Source organism: Capsicum annuum, chromosome 4, assembly GCF_002878395.1.
Source record: "Capsicum annuum cultivar UCD-10X-F1 chromosome 4, UCD10Xv1.1, whole genome shotgun sequence".
NCBI classification, from domain to species: Eukaryota; Viridiplantae; Streptophyta; class Magnoliopsida; order Solanales; family Solanaceae; genus Capsicum; species Capsicum annuum.
Window position 1 is genome coordinate 195,604,890 of NC_061114.1, and position 27,498 is coordinate 195,632,387.

At 35.7% G+C, this 27,498-nt stretch overlaps 2 protein-coding genes, 1 long non-coding RNA gene and 1 other non-coding gene across 10 annotated transcripts in view; 2 read left to right on the forward strand and 2 right to left on the reverse strand.

The window, feature by feature from the left end:
* Positions 1 to 4,642, forward strand: part of LOC107855590 (type IV inositol polyphosphate 5-phosphatase 3) — a 31,745-nt gene extending 27,103 nt beyond the window's left edge. For all 6 annotated transcript variants that reach the window (XM_016700605.2, XM_016700606.2, XM_047410895.1 and 3 more), the window contains one exon: positions 4,279 to 4,642. In XM_016700605.2, coding sequence (XP_016556091.2) covers positions 4,279 to 4,302 — 24 coding nt within the window. In that variant the 3' untranslated portion in view covers positions 4,303 to 4,642. The remainder of the gene's footprint in view (positions 1 to 4,278) is intronic.
* On the reverse strand, positions 4,513 to 5,238 carry LOC124897691. The gene is made up of 3 exons (XR_007054508.1): positions 4,933 to 5,238; positions 4,696 to 4,813; positions 4,513 to 4,615 (listed from the first exon to the last, which is right to left on the reverse strand). It is a non-coding gene; the product is annotated as an uncharacterized LOC124897691 (long non-coding RNA).
* A 15,053-nt stretch (positions 5,239 to 20,291) lies between these two features.
* LOC107855598 (dehydrogenase/reductase SDR family member 12) lies at positions 20,292 to 24,784 on the forward strand. 2 transcript variants are annotated; one of them, XM_016700614.2, is made up of 10 exons: positions 20,292 to 20,479; positions 20,565 to 20,626; positions 21,534 to 21,653; positions 21,768 to 21,867; positions 21,954 to 22,034; positions 22,137 to 22,186; positions 22,276 to 22,426; positions 22,500 to 22,556; positions 24,272 to 24,393; positions 24,476 to 24,784. In XM_016700614.2, exons 1-10 carry the CDS (start codon positions 20,465 to 20,467, stop codon positions 24,681 to 24,683), a joined length of 966 nt encoding a protein of 321 aa, XP_016556100.1. In that variant the 5' UTR covers positions 20,292 to 20,464; the 3' UTR covers positions 24,684 to 24,784. The 2 variants fall into 2 exon arrangements, with proteins under 2 accessions (XP_016556100.1, XP_047266853.1); XM_047410897.1 differs by lacking the exons at positions 20,292 to 20,479; positions 20,565 to 20,626 and adding an exon at positions 20,646 to 20,770.
* A 150-nt stretch (positions 24,785 to 24,934) lies between these two features.
* TRNAG-GCC lies at positions 24,935 to 25,005 on the reverse strand. The gene has a single exon. It is a non-coding gene; the product is annotated as a tRNA-Gly (tRNA).
* Positions 25,006 to 27,498: the final 2,493 nt, after the last annotated feature.

Genomic DNA, 27,498 nt, shown 5'->3' on the forward strand with positions numbered 1-27,498 from the left:
GCTTGGGAATCTGTTTTTGGGGCTGTGGGTGTTGAGTCCAGTGGTGTTTGCTCTCTAGTTGAGTTTAGTTTTGTTCCTGGATTATTCCTTTGAATTTGTGTGAGCCTTGTATTTCTTGCTGCTGCTTTGCTACTACCATCGTTTATATCTTTATATTTTCTTATACTTTCGTGTAGTTGTGGCTGTGGGCTGTAATGGTGGGATAGGGTCATGTCCGAGGGGGTTGGGGCATGGGGCCGTGGTGGGGGCGGGGGATGAGGAAAGGGCGGGAGGGGGAGGGAGGCCAAGGTTTGGCCGCGGGGGGGGGGGTGGAGGGTGTGTGGATAGTGATGGTAGGCTGAGGGTTGGGTCTTGGAATATAGGAACCCTTCAGGGTAAGTCCATAGAGCTTGTGAAGATTCTTAGGAAGAGGAGGATCAATATTGCGTGTGTTCAAGAGACCAAGTGGGTAGGGTCTAAGGCTAGGGAGGTGGATGGTTACAAGCTGTGGTACTCTGGGAGCGAGAGGCGTAGGAATGGAGTTGGCATCTTAGTAGATGAAGAGCTTAGAGGTCAGGTAGTAGAGGTGAAGAGGATCAACGATAGGTTGATGACTATTAAGTTGGTCATTCGGGGGTTTACCCTGAACGTGTGTAGTGCCTATGCGCCGCAAGTGGGATCGGAGGAGGAGGAGAAGATGCGGTTTTGGGAGGCTTTGGAGGAGGTGGTGAGAGGCGTGCCTAGCTCAGAGAAGATTGTTGTAGCAGGAGATTTCAACGGGCACATCGAGGCGTTACTGGGAGGCTTTGGTAATGTGCATGGTGGTTTTGGTTTTGGGGAGAGAAATGAAGAGGGGGCTACTCTATTGGAGTTTGCGAGGTCCTTTGGGCTGGTGGTGGTGAACTCGGGCTTCCCGAAGAAGGACGATCATCTGATCACCTTTCGAAGCGCGATAGCCAGGACCCAGATTGACTTTTTGTTGCTTAGGAAAGGGGATAGGGCATTGTGTAAGGACTGTAAGGTCATCCCGAGTGAGAATCTTTCTACCCAGCATAGGCTCTTGGTTATGGATTTGGGTATAAAGAAGAATAGAAAGAGGAGGAGTAAGGAGTGTAGACCTAGAATCAAGTGGGGCGGCTTGACGCCAGTGAATGCGTGGGAGATAGGGGAGAAGTTAGCGGGAATGGGGGTGTGGGAGTGTAGGGGGGACGTGGATAGTATGTGGGATAGGGCGGCTAGGTGCATCAGGGAGAATGCAAGTGAGGTGTTGGGTGTTTCTAGGGGCCGGACCGGGCATCATCGGGGGGATTGGTGGTGGAATGAAGAGGTGGAGAAGAAAGTGGGGACCAAGAAAGGGGTGTATGCTAAATTGGTTGAGAGTAAGGACGAAGAAGAAAAGCGGGTAAACAGGAAAGAGTACAAGCTAGCTAGGAAGGACGCTAAGTCAGCAGTCACGGCAGCTAAGACGGCCGCTTTTGAGAGCTTGTATGCAGGGTTACAGGGGAAAGGAGGGGAGAAAAAGTTGTTTAGACTCGCTAAGGCTAGGGAGAGGAAGGGTCGTGACCTCGATCAGGTGAGGTGCATTAAGGGGGAGGACGGTAGAGTGTTGGTGGAGGACGGCCACATTAAGACTAGATGACAGTCGTACTTTCATAGGCTCTTGAATGACGAAGGGGATAGAGCTATTGTGTTAAGGGAACTGGAGCACTCAGAGGAGTGTCGGGATTTTAACTATTGTAGATGTTTTAAGGTAGAAGAGGTTAGAGAGGCTGTTCGCAGGATGCGAAGGGGTAGGGCGACGGGGCCGGACGAGATACCGGTGGAGTTTTGGAAGTTCGTTGGAGAGGCTGGTGTAAGGTGGTTGACTGGATTGTTTAATGAAATCTTCAAGACGGCAAAGATGCCCGAGGCTTGGAGGTGGAGTACCATGATCCCTCTCTATAAGAATAAAGGTGACATCCAGAGTTGCAATAACTATAGGGGGATTAAGTTATTGAGTCACTCTATGAAGATTTGGGAGAGAGTGGTCGAGGTGAGGCTGAGACGGATAGTGTCTATTTCGGAAAACCAGTTTGGATTTATGCCTGGCCGCTCGACGACGGAGGCAATTCACCTAGTGCGGAGGTTGGTGGAACAGTATAGGGAAAGGAAGAAGGACCTGCACATGGTGTTTATCGACCTGGAGAAGGCTTACGACAAAGTCCCTAGGGAGGTGCTTTGGAGATGCTTGGAGGTGAGTGGAGTACCGCTGGCATATATCAGAGCAATTAAGGATATGTATGATGGAGCGAAAATTCAGGTGAGGACGGCGGGAGGAGACTCAGAGCATTTCACTGTCTTGACAGGTTTGCATCAGGGATCTACTCTTAGTCCCTTTTTGTTTGCGTTGGTGATGGATGTGTTGACGCGGCGTATTCAAGGGGAGGTGCCTTGGTGTATGCTTTTTGCAGACGATGTAGTTCTGATAGATGAGACTCGAGGGGGTGTGAATGACAAATTAGAGGTGTGGAGGCAAACTCTTGAGTCTAAAGGGTTCAGGGTGAGCAGAAGTAAGACAGAGCATGTGGAATGCAAGTTTAATGACATGAGGCGGGAGAATGAGGTAGTAGTGAAGCTGGAATCACAGGAGGTAGGTAAGAGGGATAGTTTCAAGTATTTTGGGTCCGTGATCCAGAGTAATGGTGAGATTGACGAGGATGTCTCGCACCGTATTGGGGCGGGATGGATGAAGTGGAAGCTCGCGTCGGGGGTGTTGTGTGATAAGAAGGTGCCGCCCAAGCTGAAAGGCAAATTCTACAGGGTGGTAGTCCGTCCGGCCATGTTGTATGGAGCGGAGTGTTGGCCAGTTAAGAACTCCCACATCCAAAAAATGAACTTGGCAGAAATGCGGATGTTGCGCTGGATGTGTGGGCTGACTAGAGGGGATAGAGTTCGGAATGAGACTATCCGGGAGAAGGTTGGTGTGACTCCAGTGGAGTGCAAGATGCGGGAAGCCCGATTGAGATGGTTCGGACACGTGAAGAGGAGGGGCATGGATGCCCCGGTTCGTAGGTGTGAGAGGCTAGCGTTGGATGGTTTTAGGAGGGGTAGGGGTAGGCCGAAGAAGTACTGGGGTGAGGTGATTAGGCGGGACATGGAGCAATTACAGCTCACCGAGGACATGACCCTAGATAGGAAGGTCTGGAGGACGCAAATTAGGGCAGAAGACTAGGGCCGGTTTGGGTCGCTAGTGTAGGGAATTACTGGGTGGGGGTTTTATTCTTGTTATGATTCCGTGTTCCATGTTTTATTACGAAGCTGTGTGCTTTCCTCTGTTTTCTAATACTTATGGGTGCCGCATTTATGTTATGTAATCTAGTTCTGTGCTTTACTATGAGTTTGTGTGGTCTCTCGTGACTTGAGCCGGGGGTCTATCGGAAACAGCCTTTCTACTTCTTTAGAGGTAGAGGTATGGACTGCGTACATCTTACCCCCCAGACCCCACTAGGTGGGAATACACTGGGTTTGTTGTTGTTGTTGTCAGTTGCACCAACTAATTTAGGATTGAGGTGTAGTTGATAGATATAAGGGAGGCGATATTACCATGTTATTTTAAAATTTCCAGAGTTTTCAAACTAGAAAGAGAATATGCTGGAAAGTAAATGCTACTGTTGTGAATGCAGTAGAATGACTTCACATAAAACTACATCTGTCCTGGCATTATCAATTTTGGTATTTTGTCAGTCTTATTGATATCATTTCTGGCATAGAGTTCATTTCTGGTATAAGTTTTTGTGATATTTGGAAGAGTTCATTGATATATGAAAAATAACGACTGGAATTCCAAAGACAACAGATGTCTCCAAAAATCTTTGCAGCTGCCAATACCATTTATAATTTCCATTGGTGATTCTCTTCCATGTTTTAATTTGTTGGAGTTGTTTCATGAATCTAATAAGTCGGCCTTTAGAATCAGGTATTTCGTAGAATTGAGATACTAGTGCTAGATGTAGTTGTTTTCCAAAAGTGAAAGCAATCATAAGTACAGGACATCTTGAGACTTCGACTTCCAGTAAAAGAAAAAAAAAGAAGTTAGGAGGACCACAGAAAAATGTCATGCATCAGTAAGTAGCTTGTTGATACAAAAGAAGTATGTATATGTTACATCCAATAGCAATCAAGGGAGCGAGCAATGATCCTATGTTCTTATGTAATCATATTTTGTTCGGAAATATCAATGTTGACAAGTATATTGCTTTAGATGATTGCCAGTCAATTCTGAAAGCTACGGATTTCTAACATTTCGTTTTGCTGAAATAGGATGAAATTTATTGGACGCGGTAAAAGATGTTTCCTAAGGGATAGTTGAAGAAGCTGAAAGAAAAGGCTTTCCACGACACAAATTTTCATGAGTAACATTTCTGCATATATTGGTTTGATTTTTTTATTCTTCACCGCTGAGGCTGTATATTGTGTTTAGGTGATGCATCTTTACTGTATATTGTTGCTGTTCAGATTTCTAAGTCAGCTCGCTCATTTTTGTAGTCTTCCTTCTTAGTCTGGGCTTTTTCCAGCGTTAATTTCTGAAGCAGTTGTATAGCAAATTAGAAATGTCTGCAATATTGTTGCTCCCAGCTTTCCTTACAAAGAACTTTCTCTACAATGCGAATCACGGTTTTTCTTTTTTTTTTTGTTAATCAGATGTAAAAAATCTAGCATTAAATAGAAGGATCTTACCCTATATGTTGCTGCTGATAAGCTGCAGTTTCCTACTGTTTGAACCTGCTACATGCATTGTTAAAGGAACTTTTAACTTTCTTGTTCAAGATGATATTCTCCAAGTCTGCAGTATTAACTGGTGAAATGGCAGGGAAAGAAGTTAGCAAACTCTGATTTGCAACAATATAGCTTGAAAATCTTGTGACCATATGGCTTATGCATCAAGGTAAGCCTACTCCAGGAATTAACACTTACTATGTATGGCTTGAAGAACAAAAAGAATGATCAGAATTCAGAAATGTGAAAATGAAGGGAAAGAGAACAAATGGTTTTCTGGCTTCTTTCCTTGGTTCACAAACTCAGAAGATAGGAAATAGTCATGGCAGACATGACTTGATAGAGAGTGGTACATTATCCCCACCGAGTGTATGATTAGTGATGGGTGCAGTTTCAACTCATATTTATTTGAACCACCCAACCCACACGTTATAAACATGAATTCGACCTGCCCATCTTTTTGTATGGCATATTTCGTTTTCAACGTGCTCCTAATAACATTCGATCCGTCCATTTGTCACCACTATTTCAGTATGAAATGTTTAGCGTAAAAAAAACACTAATTGATAGGAGTACTTTCTCTAAGTTTGCTTTAAGACATAGACTTACCTGATACATGGACGGACGCATGTTATGCATGTGAAGCGATGACTCCGTTTCGTCGGATAATTTGTAAATATTTATGTATAAATAAGATTTAAAAAATAAAAAAAAATCTATACATAATATATAAATAAAAGATAAATGCCACTGGTGGTCGGAAGGAGCCTCTTGGTCCGTTGCGATCGGCTCGAATTTTTAGGAGAGTTTGATGGTCGAAACTCCTAAAATCTAATTTGACTTCAATGACATCATTATAACTTTTTATTTGTTTGTTTGAAAGAGAATTTATTCATTACTTAATATGCATCATACGTAGTACAAAGCTGTAGATATGACCCTGCCGGATCAACGACTAAGCTATTAATATTACACATAGTACACATATTAGGAACTACTGGCACACAATGCCTTACAAAAGGGGGGTTATTAGTCAACACCGTACTAGAGTTAAGGTTAATAAGCTGCCTAGCAAAAGAAGTTCCTTCTTTGTCTATTGCAATAGCTTTACGAATAAACAAAGGTAGAACTGTTCATTCTTCAAAAAACAAAAGTACTGCCTTCTTCCTGCCTTCCTTAGCTAGAGTATCCGCAACTCCGTTATCCCTCCTATCTTCATGGTGTATCAACGTGATCCCCAACTCCTGAAGAAGATCCCTGCACATTATGAGTAAGTTGTTATCGGATACCACTGCATCATTAACTGCACATTATGAGTAAGTTGTTAACGGATACCACTGCATCATTAAGAGCTGAGGCCAATGTAATGGAATATGTGACTACAATAAGCTTAGTACAATGCATTTTCTTTGCTATTTTAAGCCCCAAGTACAAGGCTAATGTTTCCGCATGTAGAGGAGATTGAGCAGCAAATTTAGCATTAAAGCCCCATACGCAGTCCCCATGCATATCTTTAAGTAAACGGTCAGCCCCTCCAACATTCGAATTCGAGTCAAATGAACCATCAACGTTGAGTTTCATCCCTTCATCCGGGGGAATCTAGCAATGGTTTGAGCTTAAGTTATTCCTGATGTTTCTATGTTTCCCTCTCTAAAATTTATACTCAATGGCTCTCTCCTGCGCTTGTTTGGTTGGCATAGGGTGTTTGTTGCTATTGAAGAGGTTATCGTTTCTGGACAGCCAAATACTCCATAGTTAAAAGGGAAACGAATCACTCCAAGTTAGGTGGTTACCCATTTTCACGTGGTACGCCCTACTGCACTGCACTAGCCAATCCTTGGTTGATCAATAAAAGGTAGCGTCTCTGTCCGTCATTTTACTTGGCACTTCCTTTAAAGGGTAATTTTCATAGATAGTCTGTCATGTTTTGATAATTGTATATACATATTATTTTTATTTATTTTAGAGTAAGAATATCACCCAACTATCTCTATTTTTCTCAAAAAATATTTAACACTTTAAACCTTCTTCTCTCCTGCTTGGTATGCCATGTTAAAATCTTATTTTCTTAATAATAAACCTGTTTAATTCTTCAAATTCATTTATTCAAATTTATAAATTTTAATTCTCTACAAATTTTTCGACCAAGCTAATTCGATAAAAGACCTACAAATTTTTCTATCAAAAAAATTTAAAGGAGAAAATCTAAGTTTTTTTTTTGTCAAACAAAATTTGATCGAAAACTCTTAAAGGTGATTATCACTTGAAAATTTTAATTCGCATGTAGATAGCTTACAAAATTTTAAGCAAGATCTTTTTGATAAAAAAAAAGATAAAAACTGAATTTGTCTTGCGAATTTTCCCCAAGTAAATTCATAAACGAATCAAATAAATCCGCAAAGTTAACATAGGCAAAATACTTTAGAAAACAAAAATTTATTATTTTTAATGTAGCTTTTTCATATTAATTTTTATTTCTATTATTCTATATTTTGTCTTATTATATAATTAAACGCCAATTATATTGTTTCCTTATCCTAAACCCACAAAAAGCAAGCGATAATTGGTTGGGTACTATTTTAAAGATTCATTTGTAATATTAGATTATTTTGTTAATATTTTTTTAAAAAAATTAATTTGTTTCATGACTAAATAATTTTTCTTTCCTTCAAAAATAGTTATTTAGTACGTATATGAAAATTCGAAAGTCATCATTTTTGTTTCTTTTACATTTTAAGAATCTTTAGTATATGAAATAAATAACCAAAAATTATTAAATTAGTACTAATTCATATAAATACCTTGAGTTTTAAAAATATTATTAAGTGGTGAAATAAATAAATTAGAAAAACTTTGAAAAGTACCAAATAAAATAATTCAAACTTTTACACATCAACTACTTTGTTGAATATTTAGGCATCCCCTGGCATCAAAGAAACCTACTCGCAGTCAGTGGCAACCTCTAATTGAGAAGATAGTGGCAAAAATTACCTCCTGGACAACAAAAATTTTATCCTAGGCAGAAAGGGTTCAGCTAGTCAAGATAGTGATATTTGACATTCAAGCTTACTGGGCTCAAAAATTTTTGATACCTGCCAAAGTTACCAAAATTATTGAGGCTTATTGCAGAAGCTACATCTGGTCAGGGACTAATACAATCATTAAAAGGGCTTTGGTAGCATGGGAGAAAATGTGTTTACCAGTTTCAGCAAGAGGCTTGCACATTCTTAATTGGAAGTTATGGAATTAGTGTGCTAAAGCAAAGACTTGTTGGGAGTTATCACAAAAGAAAGATAAATTATGGATAAGGTGGATTCACAGTTATTATATAAAAAATGGAGATTTTATGAAAGTGCAGGTGCCACAACAAGCAAGTTGGATGACCAAGAAACTCTTTGCTGCAAGAGACAAGGTCAAAGAATTGCAGATTGCCGACTCCAAATACAGTCTAATCATACAATTTTATAAGCAATCATTAGGGAACTTATCAAAGAAAGAATGGAAACATCTCATGTGCAAAATCATAGCCAGGCCTAAGGCTATTTTTATTTTGTGGATATATTTGCATGGTAATTTGAACACAGTGGATAAGCTTGCCAAATGGGGTATCAATATTGATCCGGAGTATGTTTTCAATAAGACCTCTTCAGAAACTAGTGCTCATTTATTTTGGGATTGTTATTTCACTACACAACTCTAGTTAAGAGTATTTAGATGGCTGCAAGTACCAATACCTACCAATGTGCATCTTCAACAGTGGTTTTTTTGAGAGGGCTAAACTATTGAAACAAGTCTGTACTAAAATTCTTTATACTATTTGGACAGAGAGGAACACTAGGATATTTGACAAAATGCAGAGGGCACCTGAAGAGCTGGCCAAAGAAATGGTATGCATCTATATTGTGAGAGCTACTGGAGACTTGAAAAGCTATCTGCTAGGCCTTGTTCTCTAGTTTTTTTTTTTTTGGTGAAAGTTTGTTATTTTTATTGACAGTAATAGTTGTTGACCGTGTTTAGAGTAGTTAGAATGTGAATTTGTATTGATGTTATATATGAAATGAACAAGCTGGATGTTGCTTGTTGTAGATTTTAATGCTCTTTGGTGATTAATAAAAATTTTGATTACAAAAAAAAGAAAAGAAATTTTAATGACATGACATGTTAACTAGGAGAGAAGAAATATTTTTGAAATATCAAGTATATTTTGAGGAAAATAAGGATAGTTGAGTGATATTTTTGTCCTAAAAAAAATAAAAGTGATATTTATAGGTAATTTTCAAAACATAGGTGACTGTCCATGAAAATTACTCCTAAATAAAAACATTTATTAGTAATTAGAGGCTTATTTTATTAAACTAACATTACTAATTATATTTTAAAATTTTAAATTTGATTAATAATACGTTATGTAGTCTTTTAATGATAAGAATATTATTAGAAAAAATGATAAATTATTTTGATTTCACACATTGAACAAGTATATTGAAATAACTACTGTTTTTAGGAAGAGGATTAAGTAAAATGAGACTGTATCAGTATCTAGTTGACGACGTAATATCTCTAAATTTTTAGAAAAAAATATTTTTAAAAAATTTAAAATTAATATTTAAATTTATTCAAATCCATTCCATCATTAAATCAGAAGGTGCTTAAACTCCTATTTTGTAATTGAGTTCAAGTCTTTGATCAAAACTCCGTAAAATACAAGGATAAAAAATGACATTGACGAATCAAAATAAACACAAGGTTTCCAGGCCAGTACATGTAGTAATAGTATTTATTATGGACAAATTCAATGCAATCAATTGTTTTAAGTAATGAGGTACTAATAATGTAAAACAAAAATAGGAATATCTGGTGCAAGGGAATTGAATAAAATCGCGGTAAGATTGTTGTTTACGTGGAACAAGACAAGGCCAGCAAACTTGTGAGAGACTTGTAAAAAAGTGAGCCCGCGATCTAAATATGTCACAAATTTTAAAAAGTGATGAAAATATATTATCAAAGTAGAATGTAATCAAAATAGACTTGGTGCACTTTTTTTGTGCACCATATTATATTTTTTCTAACGTTTGCAACTAACAGAGTTAAAAGTGGATGGTGCACTTTTTTTGTACATGGTGCACAAAAAAAGTGCACCATCTGTTTTTTTTTAATATGGTGCACAAAAAAAGTGCACCATTGTTAAAAAAAATATCACCCTTACTCTACCCTACCCTTCATGTTGTTCCTCATCTTCTTTCCAATTAAAAATCCTTCTCCGATGGTCCCCCCTCCCCTTTCCTAAAGCTTCTCCGTTGGTCCCTCTTCCCTCACCCTAGTCCATTTCACTTGAAAAGAAAATAGTTAATCATCCTTCAACAACGTGGGGTAACAACGTGGGGTAACAACGTGGGGTAACAACGTGGAGTAATAACGTGGAGGGCCTTTGAATTAAAAAATCAGCTTCTCTCCTTCAGTTGGTATGCTAACTTCTCTATTTTTTTTTAATATTTTTTTGTATTAAAAAATATTTCCTTCGTTTCGGAATAAGTGAATTGTTGGGGTATTTATTGGTGTTTCAAAATAAGTGAATCATTGAATTTTTTTTTCAAATTTACCCTTATGATTTGACAACCAATTAACTTTTGAAAAGGTATTACAAGGTCAACTTTTTCTTTTTTTGGGGTAAAAATGGAAAGTTGTGTTAAATTTATATCTTTAATGTTTTTTCCTTAATATGTGTGCCAAAATTCAATAATTTATTTATTATGAAACGGAGGGAGTAGCATTTTGTGACAGTTTATTGCATCAAATACGACAATGCTGATTCATTTCTAATTAGATGAAGAACATAAGATATATTTCCAATTGACTCTCTTAAAAATTACTAGATGAATTGGAGGAATTCTTTATTGAATCCATTAAAAGATCACTTATGTGAAAGAATAGAAGTCAGAAGAAGATTACTTTGGAAAGCCATATAAAAGCAGCATTGCCTTCACTTTGTGTCCTTCAACCAGATGCTCTACTTCTTTCAACACTTGAATATTTTCATCCTTTTGTTTTGACCTTGACACCTAGCATGAGTGAATTGAATGCAAAATGAGAGAGTAGATACTTCACACCAGATGTATCATGGTCTATTAACATGGCTTAAACGTTCAAAACACATAATTGAAAATGCGTTCATTAACTCCTTCATGGTGTTCGAATCGCCATTTATCGACAAAGCCTGGATTGAAGTATTTCATAGCAGCGATGTACCTTGGCAATTCACGAAATGAACCCTCCCAATTTTCATAGACTTCGTCCAAGATATGCCTTTCGCCGACTAATTATTTTGCGGTACTTATTGAGAACGGAGATTTGACATTCTTTGATAGGATACATGTGAACAACAACACTTAATAATTATAAAAGAAAAGATAAGTATTTTTTTTATAGTCAAATGAACTCGATAAGAATTAGTACCTCGGTGTTTTTTCACTATACGGCACAAGAACAGTTGCAATCATGTCTATATCCAAATTTTTGTGAGCTTCGCGACAATCACCCATATTACAACTGTGTTCGCCGATGTATTTTTTGATTTTCCACAAGTTATTATTACTATTCTTGGTAGCACAAAGTTTGAAAGAATAACCTTGATCTACGCGTTTGCAACAAATTTTGAAGACTTTTTTTCTGACTTAACAACAGTAAATTCCCTCCCTTCTTTAATATGATAGAGTTTAACCGCTCATTGTAGATCTTTTTTTTATTTGAACAACATCTGACTAACAAGAAAAAAAATTATCATTTAAAAAATCAGTCGGTTCACACCACACATCTGCAGGGACAAAAGCATTTTCATGCATATCCACAAACATATCGGCATAGGGGCATTCACCTCCATTGGCATTATTAGGCGCACTATCATCACTCTGTGACAATTCACCATAATTTTCTTGATCACCATTTTCAATATCTTCTGGAACAACATGTTTATCTCGCATGACACTATCCCTGTATTTTATATAGTTAAATATTTTCAATACATGTCAAAAAATATAAATTAATATAAGCTTGATTATATTTTTCATACTGATAATAGTCGATAGCATCAAAATTCAATGACAGAGAAATATTTAAAGATGTTCCAACATTGTCCATCAATTCAAGCTGTGATGATTGACCATAATTATAATCTCGTCAAAAAAATTCATCATTATTTATCTCATGCAGAGTTAAGCTCCTGAAAAAAATATAACAAAAATATGACTTAACAAATGTTTAACAAAGCAGTGATAATAAAAATTATTAATAATAAAATGAATTCATGGACATTACCGGTCACTTTCATTCAAAGTTTCGTTCAGATCGGGTATTGAAGATTGTGTTGCCATGTTATCCGACATGATGTATTGAGAAGCATTCATATCAAAAAAATTACTATAATGAGTTAAACGGGCATCACCAACACTAGTTGGATTCTCAAGTTGTGTATAGACATTCGTCTGTGTAGGAGAGTGAGCACGACGAGTCGTTCGCTCCTTCTTAACATAAACTTGAAGAATGTTTAACTTTACTTGACTGATATAATCACAAGGAGCCCTTACAAATTCAGTCAATGACTCATCCTCACTGATAATCCATTTCCCATAATTTATCAGTCCTTGTGATGTGAAGGAATTTGAGTATTGTCTGATTATAAATAGATCATAATCGTCACGTTTAATTTTCATCGTTCTAAAAATTGAATCAACAAATTCTTCATGACCGATTGAAATTGGATACTTGACATTGCACTTGGGAGAAATACTATAATATATTGTATTACCCTCGTGGATAACTTCACCGTCCCAAAAAAGTACAACTTTGACACGTTCACTCATTCTCTAAGACTCAAATGAATAAAAATTTAGTTGAATTATAAAAAAATTAAAGATGTTGAAGTGATGAAGATGAAGTATGCTCTGTTCTCTTTATATAGAATTTTTTAATATCCATTGAAGAAACTAAACTTTTGATATAGTGCACAAAAAATATGCACCATATTGAAATGTCTTATCAATGTGAATGACCTTGACATGTTAGAGTAAGATGCGTCAGAATATATGGATAGTGCACAAATATTATGCGCTATCTGTTATATAAAAATATTAAACAGTGCACAAATTTAGTGTACTATGTGAAAAAAATTATAAACAAAGTGCAAAATTAATATATACAATAAAAGAAAGTGTCAATTTAGTATATACAAAATAAAAAATTTATGATATTGTATGAAAAATGTAGATACTGCATCAAAATGCTAGATAGTGCACTATTCCAATGCACTAAATGAAAAAAAGAAAATGATCAAATACCCCCCAACCTATAATTGAAATCTTAACTACACGCTCAACCTTTCAATTAGACCTATTACTCCCCTGATCTATTTTTTCCTATATTTATTACCCCCCCCCCCCCTAATTGCTGAGCTAGCAACATAAACTAAGTAAAAAGACTTTCGTGCATTTCACGTGCCTGGCCCACGCCTAAACAAAACAAAATATCTCTTTTATTTTTTCAATTTCATTTCCTCTTTCCTCTCTCTTCTCCTCTCCCCTCTATTCTCTACTTTCTAAATCGCGATTTCATCAATTTTTTGGGTGATTTTTGTTCTAATCAAAACATTTTGGTTGTGGATTTTCAAACAATTATCTTGTTGTTGTATCAAGGTGTTTTTTTTTCTAAACTGAAAAAATTGAATTAGGGTTCTTAGGTAATCTCCAATTTTACAAATTAATTGAGTGAAATTAACTGACTCTTTCTGTTATAACGTTGTCTAAGTGTTCGATTAATAGCATAATCCGTTCGTAAGTACATGATTTGTTGAGTGTTTAAGTGGTTTTATTAGAAATTAGGGCTTTTCTCCTAATATGAAAATTTAAAATTTCAGTTGTGTTTAATAGGACGTGCATGTTAATATGTTATTAGTTTGAGTGATTTTTCCCAAAACTGAGTTAAAATTAATTAGAGTTTTATGCTAAACCCCAAAATTACGATTTTTGTTAATTGTTTAAGTTGGTTTATTAGAAATTAGGGCTTTTCTCTGATTTATTGTTAACATGACAAAATTTGAAAATCAATGGTGTTTAATAGCACGGCCATGTTAATATCTTGTTATTTTGGTGTTGAATTATGTAACATGTTCATGAATTTTATTTTTATTTTTTCAAAATGTTTCTGCTATGCTACAATGTCTTATTTGATTCTTTATTGTCGTCAGGTAAGACATGAATGGTTTTACGTTGATAACTCTAAGATGGTACCATAGTGGAGTCTTATATTTTAGTGGGAGGAAACCAGTTTATAAGGGGGGTGGGGTTAGTAACAGAATTTTTTAATGTTGATGTAGATAAGATGTCATATTTTAAGTTGAAAGACTATATCAAAAAATTAGGATATAGCACAAGTTGCACTTTTAGTATTAAAGCACCAAACTATTTCATTTTGGTAAATGTTGATAATGATATGAATATTTTTGACATGATGTCCTCCTTGGAAGATGGGGATGTAGTTGAGGTATTTGTCAACCATTTAGTTGATGAGCCAGATATTGTGGCCCCCCTCTTCCCAAACCTTTATTTTTAGAAAATGTTTGTCCTGGGGATTTGGAGGAATCTGGTGAATCTTTTAATGTTAGGCCTAACTTTAGGGTAGGTGAGGACCATTTAAATGTGGAGGACCCTGCTTCTTCTTTTTTTCCAACCACATCTCCTTTTAATACCACACCTCATTTCACTACTGCATCAACTACTGTTGCACCAAGGGCTGTTGCACCAAGTCCTGCTGCATCAACTGTTGCTGCAACAAGTGATGCTGCAATAGATGGTATAGATGTTGGTCCTGCTGGATCTGATTTTTTAGAAGAAGTAGAGGGTTCAGATTATTCTACTGAGAATAATATTGAGTTAGAAGAAGAATTAGTTGGAAATGATGATGAAGAGGAGTATGGTAGTGATATACATGAGGAGGCTAGGGAGTTGAGAGCTGAAAAGAGAAAGTTTCAAAGGAGGAAAAGAAGTGAGAGAGTACCAACTGACAATGAATAGGTACCAGTAGGTGAAGTAGGACCAGATCTAGATTTTAATGAAACTGAAACAAGTAGAGTAAGTCATGAAGGAAGGCTTGGAAGTGATGAGCCTTACTTTGCAAGTTCTGATGAGGATAGTTTTTTTTAGATGAAGATGATTGTTATGGTGATGAATAACATGAAGTGATTGATTCTGGTAGAGCAAGAAGTGTGAAGTTGTCAAAAAATAGGACAACAAAACAAAAAATCATTCATGACCCAACTGCAAAGGAAGTTGTTTGGCAGTTGGGTATGGTGTTTAAAGATGTGTGTGAATTTAGAAGAGCAGTGACTAAATATGCAATAAAAAAAAGGGTTCTTGTGGAGAAGTGGGTAAATGAGCCAAAAAAAGTTTTGAGTTAGGTGCAAGGATGGTTGTCCATGACTTTTATATGCAGGTCTTGACAAGACAACAAATGATTTCATGATAAGAACTTACATTCCAAAGCATACTTGCAACAAGACAACCAGAAATTACTTGTGCAATGCAAAGTTCTTAGCTGAAACCTTCAGAGAAAGAATAGTTGAGCAACCCAACATAAGAGTATTCAAGTTGCAAGAGTTGATTAGAAAAAAGTTCAAACTTTATGTAGGTAAGACCATTGTGAGAAGAGCAAGGACTAAAGTCTTGAAAGAGATAATGGGTGATCATGTTGTAGAATTTGGAAGAATCCTTGACTACAAAGATGAACTGTTGAAGACAAACCCGGGGACCAGTTGTGTTGTCAAACTTGGTGAGGCTGATGAAGCAGGTAAACCAAAATTCCACAGTTTTTATATCTGCTTTGATGCTTTGAAAAAGGCATGGGTACAATGTAGAAAGTGCATAGGTTTAGATGGTTGTTTTCTTAAGGGTATTTGTAAAGGCCAATTGTTAGTTGCTGTGGCCAAGGATGGAAACAACCAGATGGTGCCACTTGCTTGGGCAGTAGTTGAAAAATAAAACACAAACACCTGGACATGGTTTGTTAGGTGTATTAGGGATGACCTAAGACTTAGAGAAGGTGAAGGTCTCACCCTGATTACAGATATGCAGAAGGTATGTACATTATTTAGGTTTAACCTCATTTCTTTTTTACTTTTAACTTAGTATATATGCAATTATGCCCTAACTTCACCCTTTTTTTTTGTTATGTATGTTTACTGAAGGGACTGCTTGCAGCAATAGAGGAGGTGTTACCTCAATCTGAATATAGAAGATGTGCAAGACACATCTTAGCTAATTGGGCTAAGGACTGGAAAGGTCTTCAAAGAAGAATAATTTTGGAAGATAGAAAAAAGTACATTTGAGTCTCAATTGAGGAAGAACATACAACAGATGAAGTTGCTTGGTCCTGAAGAAATGATGGAAGACTTAATGTACTTCAACATTAATTACTAGTGCAAACTTTACTTTAACACAGAAGTAAAGTGTGATTCAGTGGATAACAACATGAGTGAGTGTTTTAATGCATGGATCTTGGCAGCTAGGCACAAGACCATCATTTCTATGCTTGAAGAAATAAGAGTGAAGATGATGACAAGAATAGGCACTCTAAGGGAGTTTCCAAATACCTGGTCTAGTAATTACTCACCAATGTGTTTGAAGATTTTAGAGGAGAATATCAACAAGGCTATGAATCGTACCATTGAGTTTAATGGAGTGGCTGGTTTTGAAGTGAAAGAAGGGCTTTGCCAACACACAGTGGATATTGTCAAGAGGACATGTAGTTGTAGGTTGTGGCAGTTAAAGGGCATACCATGTGCACATGGTGTGGCTGCACTATTGTTCAAGAAACACCCTTTGTATGACTATATTGACAGCTGCTACAGTAAGGAAACATACTTGAGGACTTATGCCAATGTGCTTGCACCATTAACAAACATGGAAATGTGACCTGTTTCATCAAATATTACTGTTGCACCACCTGAAATAAGTACCTTTCATGGCAGGCCATCTAACTCTAGGAAGAAGGAAGATGAGAAACAAAGAAATCTGAAAAATTGTCTAGAACTGGACTTGTAATGACATGTAGTTTGTGTCATGTTAAAGGCCACAACAAAAGAAGGTGCCCTATAAGAGCACAATCAGCAGAATCAAGTGTTGCACCATCAGTAACACCTATTGGTTCAGGCAGGGGAAGAGGCAGACCAAAGGTAAGTTTAACAATTAATTTATTATATTACTTATCTTACTTCTCAAATTTCTTAACATTATTTTAATATGGAGATCTCTTTGAATATGTAGAAAACTACACAAGAAACACCAAATGCACCTCCTCAAGTCAGTACTGGTTCAAGCAGGGAAAGAGGCAGGCCAAAGGTAAGTTTAACAATTAATTTAGTGTATTACTTACTTGCTTCTCAAATTTCTTAATATTATTTTAATATGTAGACAACTACACCAGAAACATCAAATGCACCTCCTCAAGTCAGTGTTGGTTCAGGTAGAGAAAGAGGCAGGCCAAAGGTAATATTACACTTGTACTAATATAAAAGATCAATAACTTTTATATAACTCTCTTCTTTTTATATGTATAGAAAATTCCATCAGAAATCGTTCGAGCATGTCAACAACAATAAAAAGGAAGAAGGAGACCAAAAAATGCAACACTAACATCTTCTGCACCTACTGTTTTTCCAGCATCCTATTCTGCACCTTCTGATTATTGTGCACCATCTTCAATGGCTGGTACTACTAAAAGAGGAAGGGGTGATGATAGGGAAAAAACAGCTCCATTGAAAAGGTCAAAAGTAATGAAAATGGGTGTGTTCCAAGCTGAAAATGGATTCAAAGTCCTAAATATAAGTATCTAGCTGTGTTGTGTCTTATGTACTTATGAGTCTTTAATGTATGAGTCTTTGACTAAATTTTTTTCTTCACTGTAGCCTGGCATGCCTAGCAGTAAGATCTGCTCTACTGGTCAAGTAAGGGTAACAAGATTAGCTGATATAACTGGTAATATTAGTTATACACCAACTTCTACCAGTAAGCTGAAATGGAATGGCAAAGCAGCAATATCAACAAAAAAACTACAAGAGATTAAAGAGAAGAAAGGAAAGAAGAATGTGGGAAACAGTTCAAATAATCCAAGTCAAAAGAACACTTCTTCAAAGTCCAAGATGCCCTGAAAATTGTAGTGATGTTGATTATTTTAAGCACTTGTTTTAAGTTAGATCAGTTGACATGAAAATAATTTTATTTTGGTGTTGAAAAATAATTAAAACGCTGTATATATATTTTGTTGATGAATGTTGCCTAATGGTTGGTATGAATGATTATGTTGAGCCTAATGGTTGGTATGAATGATGATATTGTGTGAAGTTGGAATGTTTTGTTGATGAATGTTGTCATTACCCATTATTATTGTGTTAAATGGTTGTAAAGTTGATATAATGGAAACACAACATTGTCATTACACAATTTCAGTGTAAACACATAGCAGCAGCACGGGGCTTTGCCTAACAATACACAAATTTACAATTGTAAATAATAACATAGCAACAACACAAGATACTACAAGTGTAAACAATAACATAGCAACAATACATGACACAATTTTGTAAGTGTAAACAACAACATAGCAGGAACACAACACAATTCTGAAAGTACAAACATTAACATACCAGCAGCACAAGTGCAAACAATAACATAGTAGCAGCACAACAAACATCTAAAGTAAGACTACGCAAAAGACATCATAATAGAACATAGTTTGATATATTTAGAGAGGTATAAAAAATTTACACCATAGTCGACCATATCTAGCAACTACTTTCAGTTCATTTGTTGCTCATGAACATAGCAGCAACACAAATCAAAATACATAAAAATATTTTCCTATTCAACCTACACCATCCCTATCTTCCATTGAGCTTCTTCTCCCACATCAAGTTATCAATTTAGGCCTCTTTAAGCCATAAGTCTTCTTCCAACTCATTGATTTTGTTCACCAATCTTAGAATGATAAAATTTGACCTTGGATCCATTTTTTCTTTGTCCCTCCATAGAAAAAAATTACATCTTTGAGACTGATGTTTTTTTTTTTTAAATCAGGACATTATCATAATTTGAATATAAATTGACAGCAAAATACAATGCAAAATACATACAACATAGTAGGGGCAAGACCAAAATATTCTTCCCGAATTTGACTTCGACCATGAAGTTTGCAAGTCAACCAAAATACCATGTTTGCATCTCACAACAGCATTGACCATAGGATCGGATTCATCCATACAAAGCTTATTCAATTTCGAATTTTTCATTTCATGAATTCCAACAAAATCGTTCATCAAATTAAAATCCTAAATTAATAGTTGAAGCAAATTACAAAACAAAATTCAAGAATCAAAGTACAAATTGGGATTAAAAACTAAAAAGTAAGTTAAAGAAAGAAAAAAAATGTTGGAACATAAAGGAAAATGGTAGAGAAAGACATGGGTCATATAAAGAGGAAGAAGAGAGATGATCGTTGGAAGAGAGAGAGAGTAATTTTCCATATTTATTTCATTAAATAAACAATAAATGATGTGTATAATACACGTGGAAGGCTGAACTTTTAATTTTGAACGTGCTGGGACTAAACCAACGCGCCTAGAAGAGGTGTTCTCACCTTCCTTGCCAGCTCAGCATTTAGGGGTAATAAATATAGGAAAAAATAGATCAGGGGGGTAATAAGTCTAATTGAAAGGTTGAGTGTGCAGTTGAGATTTCGACTATAGGTTGGGGGGGTATTTGATCATTTTCTCAATGAAAAATAATAGATAGTAAACTAAAATATTGCAACACATGACAAAATTAAAAAAACAAATTCAAATTTTAGAACAATATATAACCAAAAAAAATAGTGCACTATATGAAATAAATTAAATAAGTACTAAATAAAAAAAAGTGCAATAAATAGTGTTATATAACATAAATAAAGAAAATAGAAAAAATACACTCAAATCACTATATATTAGAAAAAAAAATGCAATATATGAAATAAATAAATAAATAAAATAGAATGGATAATGCACAAAATAAGTGCACTATATACAAAATAATTACTAGTGCACTATTTTTTTTTGTAATATATATATAAAAAATAGATAGTACATTAATTATGTTCATATATGAAAAAAAGATATATGGTGCAATAATTTTATGTATAATGTGAAAAATAAATGGATGGTGCATAAAAATAGTGCATTATATATATATATTTTTTTCATATAGTACATATAATTGAAAAAAATAGGTGTGCACAAAAAATGTGCATCTTATAAAAATAAATGAATGATGCACCAAAATAATACATCATATATTTTTATTAAAATGGATGGTGCACCAAAAGTGCACCATATATTTTTTTTCATATAGTGCATAAAAAAGGTATATCATATAAAAAAATAATGATGCACAAAAAAAGTACATCATACCTTTTTTTTTTTTTTTATATGGTGCACTTTTTTTGTACACTATATATTTTTTTTCATGGCACACAAACAAAACGTGTACCATATATATAAAAAAAAAGGAATAGTGCACAAAAAAAAAAAGTTCACCTTCCACTTTTAACACTAAAAAAGTCGTATTAAAAGATTAAAAAAGATCATTGCTTGAAAGCCTTACTTTACAAATTCAAATATCCAAGAAAACTACTATCTACTACAATTTTCATCATCATGTTTATTGTCAAGGTACACAAGTCAATACCCCTTTTTATCAAGAATTTTTGTCTCTTTCCTTTGATGTGTATATCATTGTTTTTTCTCCAAACTGCAGACGTTGAAAGCTACGGTATTTGGGCTTTATGGGTACATGAATTTCACTAAGTCTGCTTTTCAGTAAGTCCGGATTTAATCTTTATGGGTTCTAGCTATGATTTCAAGTGGAAATAATCGAGTTCTAAATTTAATATGTGTACGTATTTAAGAATTTTCGCCGAACGTAGTTGGACTTCTACCTCCATGGTGATAGATCATAGAAGGGTAATTACTATCATTTATTAGTTTTTGCTTATGAGTATCAACTGGAGCAGATTTGACTGTCTGTAAAATGATGATTAATTTGTTACTGGTTACTGTATCTCTGGATATTTGTTTTTTTGGTCATTTGAATCAAGCTGATAATTCCTCTTTTTAGCATTTTGGTGAATTGAAAATTAAGAAGTGTAGCCAGTACTCTAAAACTTCCGCCGCTATGTGTGGGGTTTGGGGAAGGACCGGATCATAACAGTCTATTGTACGCATTGCTACCTTACATTTCTGCAGAAGGAAATGAATTGAAAATTGAAGTGGAAGAATTTTCATTTGTCAAATATGTGGTTTTGTATGAGCAACTTGTTCTTGGAGAACCTAAAAAGGAATTTTATCTTTTGAGCCATGGAGTTTTCTGCTATATTTGAGGTTTGAGCAAGTTCAAGAAATGGATGGGTGGATCTCAGATATTAGCAAATAATCTTGATTTTCTTTTTTAGCAAGTTCCGTTTTTTCCCCTTCTATTGAAAGTGTGTGAAAAGTAGAAGCTGTATATTGGAATTTCCTTGCGCTGTAAGGATACCATTGAAGAAACGGGCAGCCCAGTGCGCAAAACATCCCGCGTTCACCCATGGTCTTGCAAAGTGCCGTAGCCAAGGGGTGTGATGTAGGCTGCCTAAATATAGGTCACACGGAGTTAACTTTATCATTGCTCAAAGGTTCCCTTTAATTTCCAAGGATATAATAAGTTAATCTTGGCTATAATTGAATTTAGGGAACATGCAAAGAATTTCAAGCCAGAAGATATGCAAGTTCAAATGGAAGGAAAGAATTGCATTGTCACAGGTGCGAATTCCGGCATAGGTTTTGCAACTGCTGAGGGTCTCGCGTCACGGTGCTTATCTTGTCTTTAGTTCTTCATTCTCAGAGAGCTGGCATTGAGAGATCAATTCAAGAACTATACTTTGTTCCACGTATCGCTAACAGATATGTCTTTCAATGTTTCAAGTGGGGCGACCGTCTACATGGTATGCCGTAATAAAGAGAGGGGAGAGGCTGCTCTTACAAAAATTCACTCAATCACTGGAAATAAAAATGTCTACTTGGAGGTAGTTCTTACTTCTATGTTCTGAATTGGTGCGGGAGGATGTTTTGAAGTTTGGTTTGTTGGTTAATTTTGTTTCAAAATTGGCAGGTCTGTGATATTTCATCAGTCAATGGTGTCAAATCCTTTGCGTCCAGGTTTTCTTCAAAAAATGTGCCTGTCCATGTCCTGGTAGTATACCTTTTCTCATTTGTGAACTTTTTCATTGGACTCTGTCTTCTAAGATGATTTAGGTTCTTCTTGACCAGTTTAATTTTATATATATATGAAAAGGTTAATAATGCTGGCGTACTTGAGGCTAATCGTGTCATCACACCAGAAGGGTAGGCAGGCTTATTTTTAATGCATGAATGCTTTCATAAAAACTCTCATTAGACGGCCGTTCAAAGGTTAATGATATCCTTCTAAACAGATATGAGCTGAGTTTTGCTACAAATGTTCTTGGAACTTACACCTTGACTGAGTTGATGTTACCACTCCTTGAGAAGGCCTCACCTGACGCTCGTGTTATCACAGTTTCCTCTGGTGGAATGTACACGTCTCCATTAACTACTGATTTACAGGTAACTTTTTTTCTCAATTTCTTAATACCTTGATCTTGTTAGAAAACTTATTATTTGATGAACTATATTGCAGTTTAGCGGTGACAAGTTTGATGGTGTGGTACAGTATGCTCGGAACAAGAGAGTTCAGGTAAATTAAAATGTTCTTGGTTAAGGGTACGTATAAGAAACTTGTTTGTTGGAGAGTAATTTTGAATATTCTAGAATTACTTAGTGCAAGCATTTTGATGTTATTCATGTGACTTCTAGGATATCAGTGTGATTGATGCATAGCCTTTGTGCTTATCATTGTGTCTAAGTTCATAATGTTTGTGCCAATGCATTTAGTAAGTGTGAGTCGAGAAGACTCTATTGACTCCTATAAAAACCTCTCTTCTAATGCTATTATGTCAGAGTGAAGTTTTTCTAATGATAGACATGAGTTTGTAAATGCCTATCTTCCTCTTCCATTCTCTTTGTACCTTGTGTCTTGTGCTTTGGTGCCATATGATACTGTGTAGACCTCATCTTTATTCCAATTTTCCTCCATTAAGCTAGTTTTGCTATGAAGTCCGTGTAACCATTATTCTCCAATGTTATATATCCAAGAGAAACAAGTGATTTTCCTCCGGATTGCTCCTTCTTGGTGTAAACAACCTGGAAGAACTGGTTCATCAGTATTGGCGACTGTTATTGCATCTTTTAAGTTCCATCTAATAAGTTTCTTGAAGAGCCATGAACAATCTCCATCCAGAATCTCCCATTTCTTAGTTATTAATACTCCATAAAGAAACTTTTTTTGCTGTTATTCACTCGCTTCTTTTAAATTAATAACAAAGGTAGAACTTTTTCTCGAATGTCTGGTTAAAAGGTCTTTTTCCAGATACTTTATCGCTACTTCTATGTGATTTCAGTATCTTTTTCATGTTTAAATTCTATGTTCGAGGTGTGGTCCGAGTCTTTTTCTTTTCTGACTGATGCGCTCTTCACACAATTCGGTGTTTTCTTGGCCTTTGATACTGACGTTACGGATCTCTCTGCATTTCGTGCAAACTTGCTTTGGAAGGAGATCATGACTTGACAGACCCATGCACATGTGCCAGTTCACTAGTATTAACAAAAGGTCTCCTCCGAATGTGTGTTGTGTGGAAGCATGATGATTATTCATAAACTGATATCCTGATTTCATTTACCTTGTTTATGAGTAGCTGAGAAGAAGACTGTTACTGATAGCTTAATGATCATGTAAGAGATGTATTTTCATCTTTGATCTCTATGGTCGTTTGTCTCCATCATTCCTAGATAACCTTTTTAGTTTCATCTTACAGCAAATTGAAATTTGATTTGTTGATCCCAATTAAGGCCTTTACCTTGATCACAACCGAATTTTGCAATGCTACTCATATGGTTTCTTCCGAGAAATTAATTGATGATGGGATCTCCTTAAGTCATGTGTGCAAATATAGTGCTTTTTTACCCATCTTGCTAGTACATCGAATCCTGCACCACAAGTTAATATTTAAAGAAATCCGTCATAAAGTAGAGAGCAATCCTTTCAAACTTCTTACAGTGGAACAGCTTTAGAGTTCCCCCTTTCATTATGTTTTGGAACCCAGTAAAAATTGTACGACATGGTCTTTGACAAAACATTGGCTCTTTACCTTTTGTATGTGGTATTCTTCGTATCTTAGTGTAGTATAGATAAACTGGATGTACATCCATGCATGTTTCAGGAGAATTTCGTTCACGTATCTTGCTTGTTTGCTCTCCATCTAAATTACAACTCTCCTTACTCTCTAGAATGAAACTGTATCATGTTCATCAAAGCTACCATCAACTCAATCCATTGTACGTCTTTCATTTCAGATTGCACTGACAGAAAAATGGGCTGAAATGTACAAGGATAAAGGTGTTGGTTTCTATTCCATGCATCCAGGGTGGGCGGAGACGCCTGGAGTTGCCAAGAGCTTGCCGGATTTTTCTAAATCGTAAGTGAATCGTCTTTCATGAATTCATTACCTTGTAAAAATAATATCAAGTCCACAACAATATGACATTTATGTTTTGTAGGTTTGAAGGAAAACTTAGAAGTAGTGAGGAAGGTGCAGATACAGTTGTCTGGTTGGCTTTACAACCAAAAGAGAAGTTGGTTTGTGGGGCATTTTATTTTGACAGAGCAGAAGCACCAAAACATTTGCCATTGACAGGCACCAAGAACTCTCATTCTGCTATAGACTCTATAATTGAGAAACTTAGGTCTTTTGCTGGCTTAGAATGAGGATACATACTTCCCCTAAAGAATCCTTGATGTTCATGTTTGTACAACAAGATTATGATCTTTTAAAAAATAATAAAACTAGTTTTGTTTACTTGTTAAAATGAGTATTGTCTTGTGATTATTATTACATCAAAGATGAGATTAGGAATGAAGATATCTGAGACAAGGTAAGAGTGGCCACCAAGAGGGGTTGCATTATTTTGTTGCCCATAATACTAATTTAATGCAAAAGAAAAAGAAACAAAAGATAGTGCACCAGCCGGGAATCGAACCCGGGTCTGTACCGTGGCAGGGTACTATTCTACCACTAGACCACTGGTGCCTCACTTTACTTATCTAAGTCGCTTACATATTTTCTGATAATTAGTGTGTGTATTTTTTGGTCGAAAAATGTGCTGTTCACATACCACGTAAGTCATATTTGATGGAAACTTTAACAAGTTATGAGCTATAGTAGTTTGTAATGCGAAGCCTAAAGAATACTTCACATATATGATGAAATAACTTTCTCTTTGCGTGTAGATTGATTCGATTGTAATTTCTACTCTTCTACGAGTTTCACGCATAGCAAGAGTTTAGTGCACATCTTTTTTATTTTTCCAATAGTTTGCCCTTCGATTATCTTCTTGTTTTCATGTGTAACATCCAAAAAATTGATGTTCTTGAAACTTTACAGGTAAAAACTACACAAAAACTTGTGGCGGAAGGAGCCAAACATACTAAATCCAATTGATTTTTTGATAATTCTCAATGAATCTGTAAATGATTGAAGTAACTTGTTTTAGAGCAAATTAATTTGGATGAGGAAACTATACTAACAAACCAATATTCAGGGGCCATTTGGGACAGAGGATAAGAAAAATAATTTTGGGATAAAATTTAAAATTAACTCTATCCCATATTTGGGGATGAGGTATAAATAATTTTGGGATAAATTTAAAATTAACTCTATCCTATGTTTGGGGGCGAGGTATTAGCTAATTCTAGGACTATTTCATCCTACTTACTACCCCATATGAAAGGTGGGATAAAATAGTTCCATCAAATATTTTGTGCTTTGAAATATCCTACTTATCCCATCCCGTATACCGAACAGCCCATGAATAACATGGAAAAAGAAGAGGACTAAAACACTTCTTGAAGAGATATGGTCAGGCTATAACTTAAAACAAATAAACTCCCACATCGTGTATTTTACAGCTTTTGTTTACTTTTTAGACTTGTGTGCGAATCCGTTCAACATTTTGACTGCAAGACGATGTGAATGGGTTGAGAACCATCCATTTTGGTGGGCCAGGGCCCGGGAAAGTCCCCGGGCCATTCTGCATAGATGCAGGCCCAACAATGGGTTAGCTTCATGGGCTAGGAGTCCAAATCCAATTAAAATGGGTTGGGCTGAGACGAGGTGGAGCATATGGACTCCTGCTTGGTGACTATTTTGGCCAGCTATGACAGTCATTCATGTGGTTTAATTAAACTGGGTTAACCGAACGGGGCTTATGATCTTGCAATCACCTTTTTTGACGTCTTTCTTTTGGGAGCAACGCATGACATCTATGCTAAATATTGGTAGTGGTGGAGCTAGGATCGAAGGACTTTCTTTTTGGAGCAACGCATGGCATCTATCGCTAGGCATTAATAATGACGGAGCTAAGATTGGAGTCATTGCCGCTTACATGTTTTTATAATCCTCAAAATACCACACTTCCAATCATTCTCGTAGGTCGCTGACTAACTAGGAAAAATTCCAACACTATTTTCTACTTCTCTTGTATTGTATACGGTCATAGTCACTCATAGGGACGGATCTATTAAGGCCCGTGAGGGTGCCACGACACCCACAAACTTCGTCGGAAACACTATATATACGGGTATATATACATCATATATATAAATAATAAAATTGTCATCCAATCAACATAAGCTGTCTATGGTGCCAGTGGTAGAGGGTTGCTTAGTTTGTGCAAGGTGCCGGGGTTCAATACTTGTTGACAATATAAATTTTATTAGTTTTTAAGTTCAGTTATGTTCCTTTTCTTTTATTTCTTTTTAATTAGTATTTGTTTAGTATAAAATAAACAAGTTTCTCTTTTTAATGTTTACTATCAAAAGCATATATGAATTCTGATCCACTAATCGGACGATGTTGATTTCATAACTAATACATCATGGGACAATGTTTCAAAACATCATACTTTCTATAAAAAATTTTCTTTAGGAAATTCAGAATATATGCACTAGTCAAGTCAATCAACTTCAATTATATTCCCCAATGATTAACTGTTAAGTTTCAAAAACAAGAGGAAGAACAATGTTAAAAAAATGGAATAAACATCAGTAAAACACATGCCTCAAACTTTTAACCTTGTACAATTTTAGAAGGACGAAGCATTAAAAAAAGAAAAATATGTTAGAGTAGAAAGTAGAAAAGAACCCTAAGTTTTGTTCTTGCTTATTCTCTCGTTCTCCGATCCATGAAATTTCTTTGTTAGTTATTGTCCTAGCCTCATCACTTTGCAGTTTTCTCAATGTCTACAATCCTTTCTAACTTTTAAAGATTTTTTTTGTTTTCTCTTTTAGAATAAGTAAAAAGCTGAAGTAACGAAAGTCTAAGAGGGTTTAAAACCAAAAGAAGTAAATATAAGAACTAATCGAAGAGGGTTCAATATCGATTATTATATATAAAAAATTATTTTAATCGTATATAAATAGTATAGTTTTTCATCGAAAGGGGTTCGAATGAGCCCCTTGGCCAGAAGTTTGCTCGCATCTAGGATATAGAGTCTCCGATTGATTTAATCGATGAGTCTACTTG

What these genes read in the sequence shown, in the direction of transcription:
- LOC107855598 (XM_016700614.2), top strand. An exon ending in TTCACTAAGTCTGCTTTTCA is followed by an intron (nt 20,627 to 21,533) that starts GTAAGTCCGGAT and finishes AATTGAATTTAG; the next exon opens with GGAACATGCAAAGAATTTCA. An exon ending in ATAAAAATGTCTACTTGGAG is followed by an intron (nt 21,868 to 21,953) that starts GTAGTTCTTACT and finishes CAAAATTGGCAG; the next exon opens with GTCTGTGATATTTCATCAGT.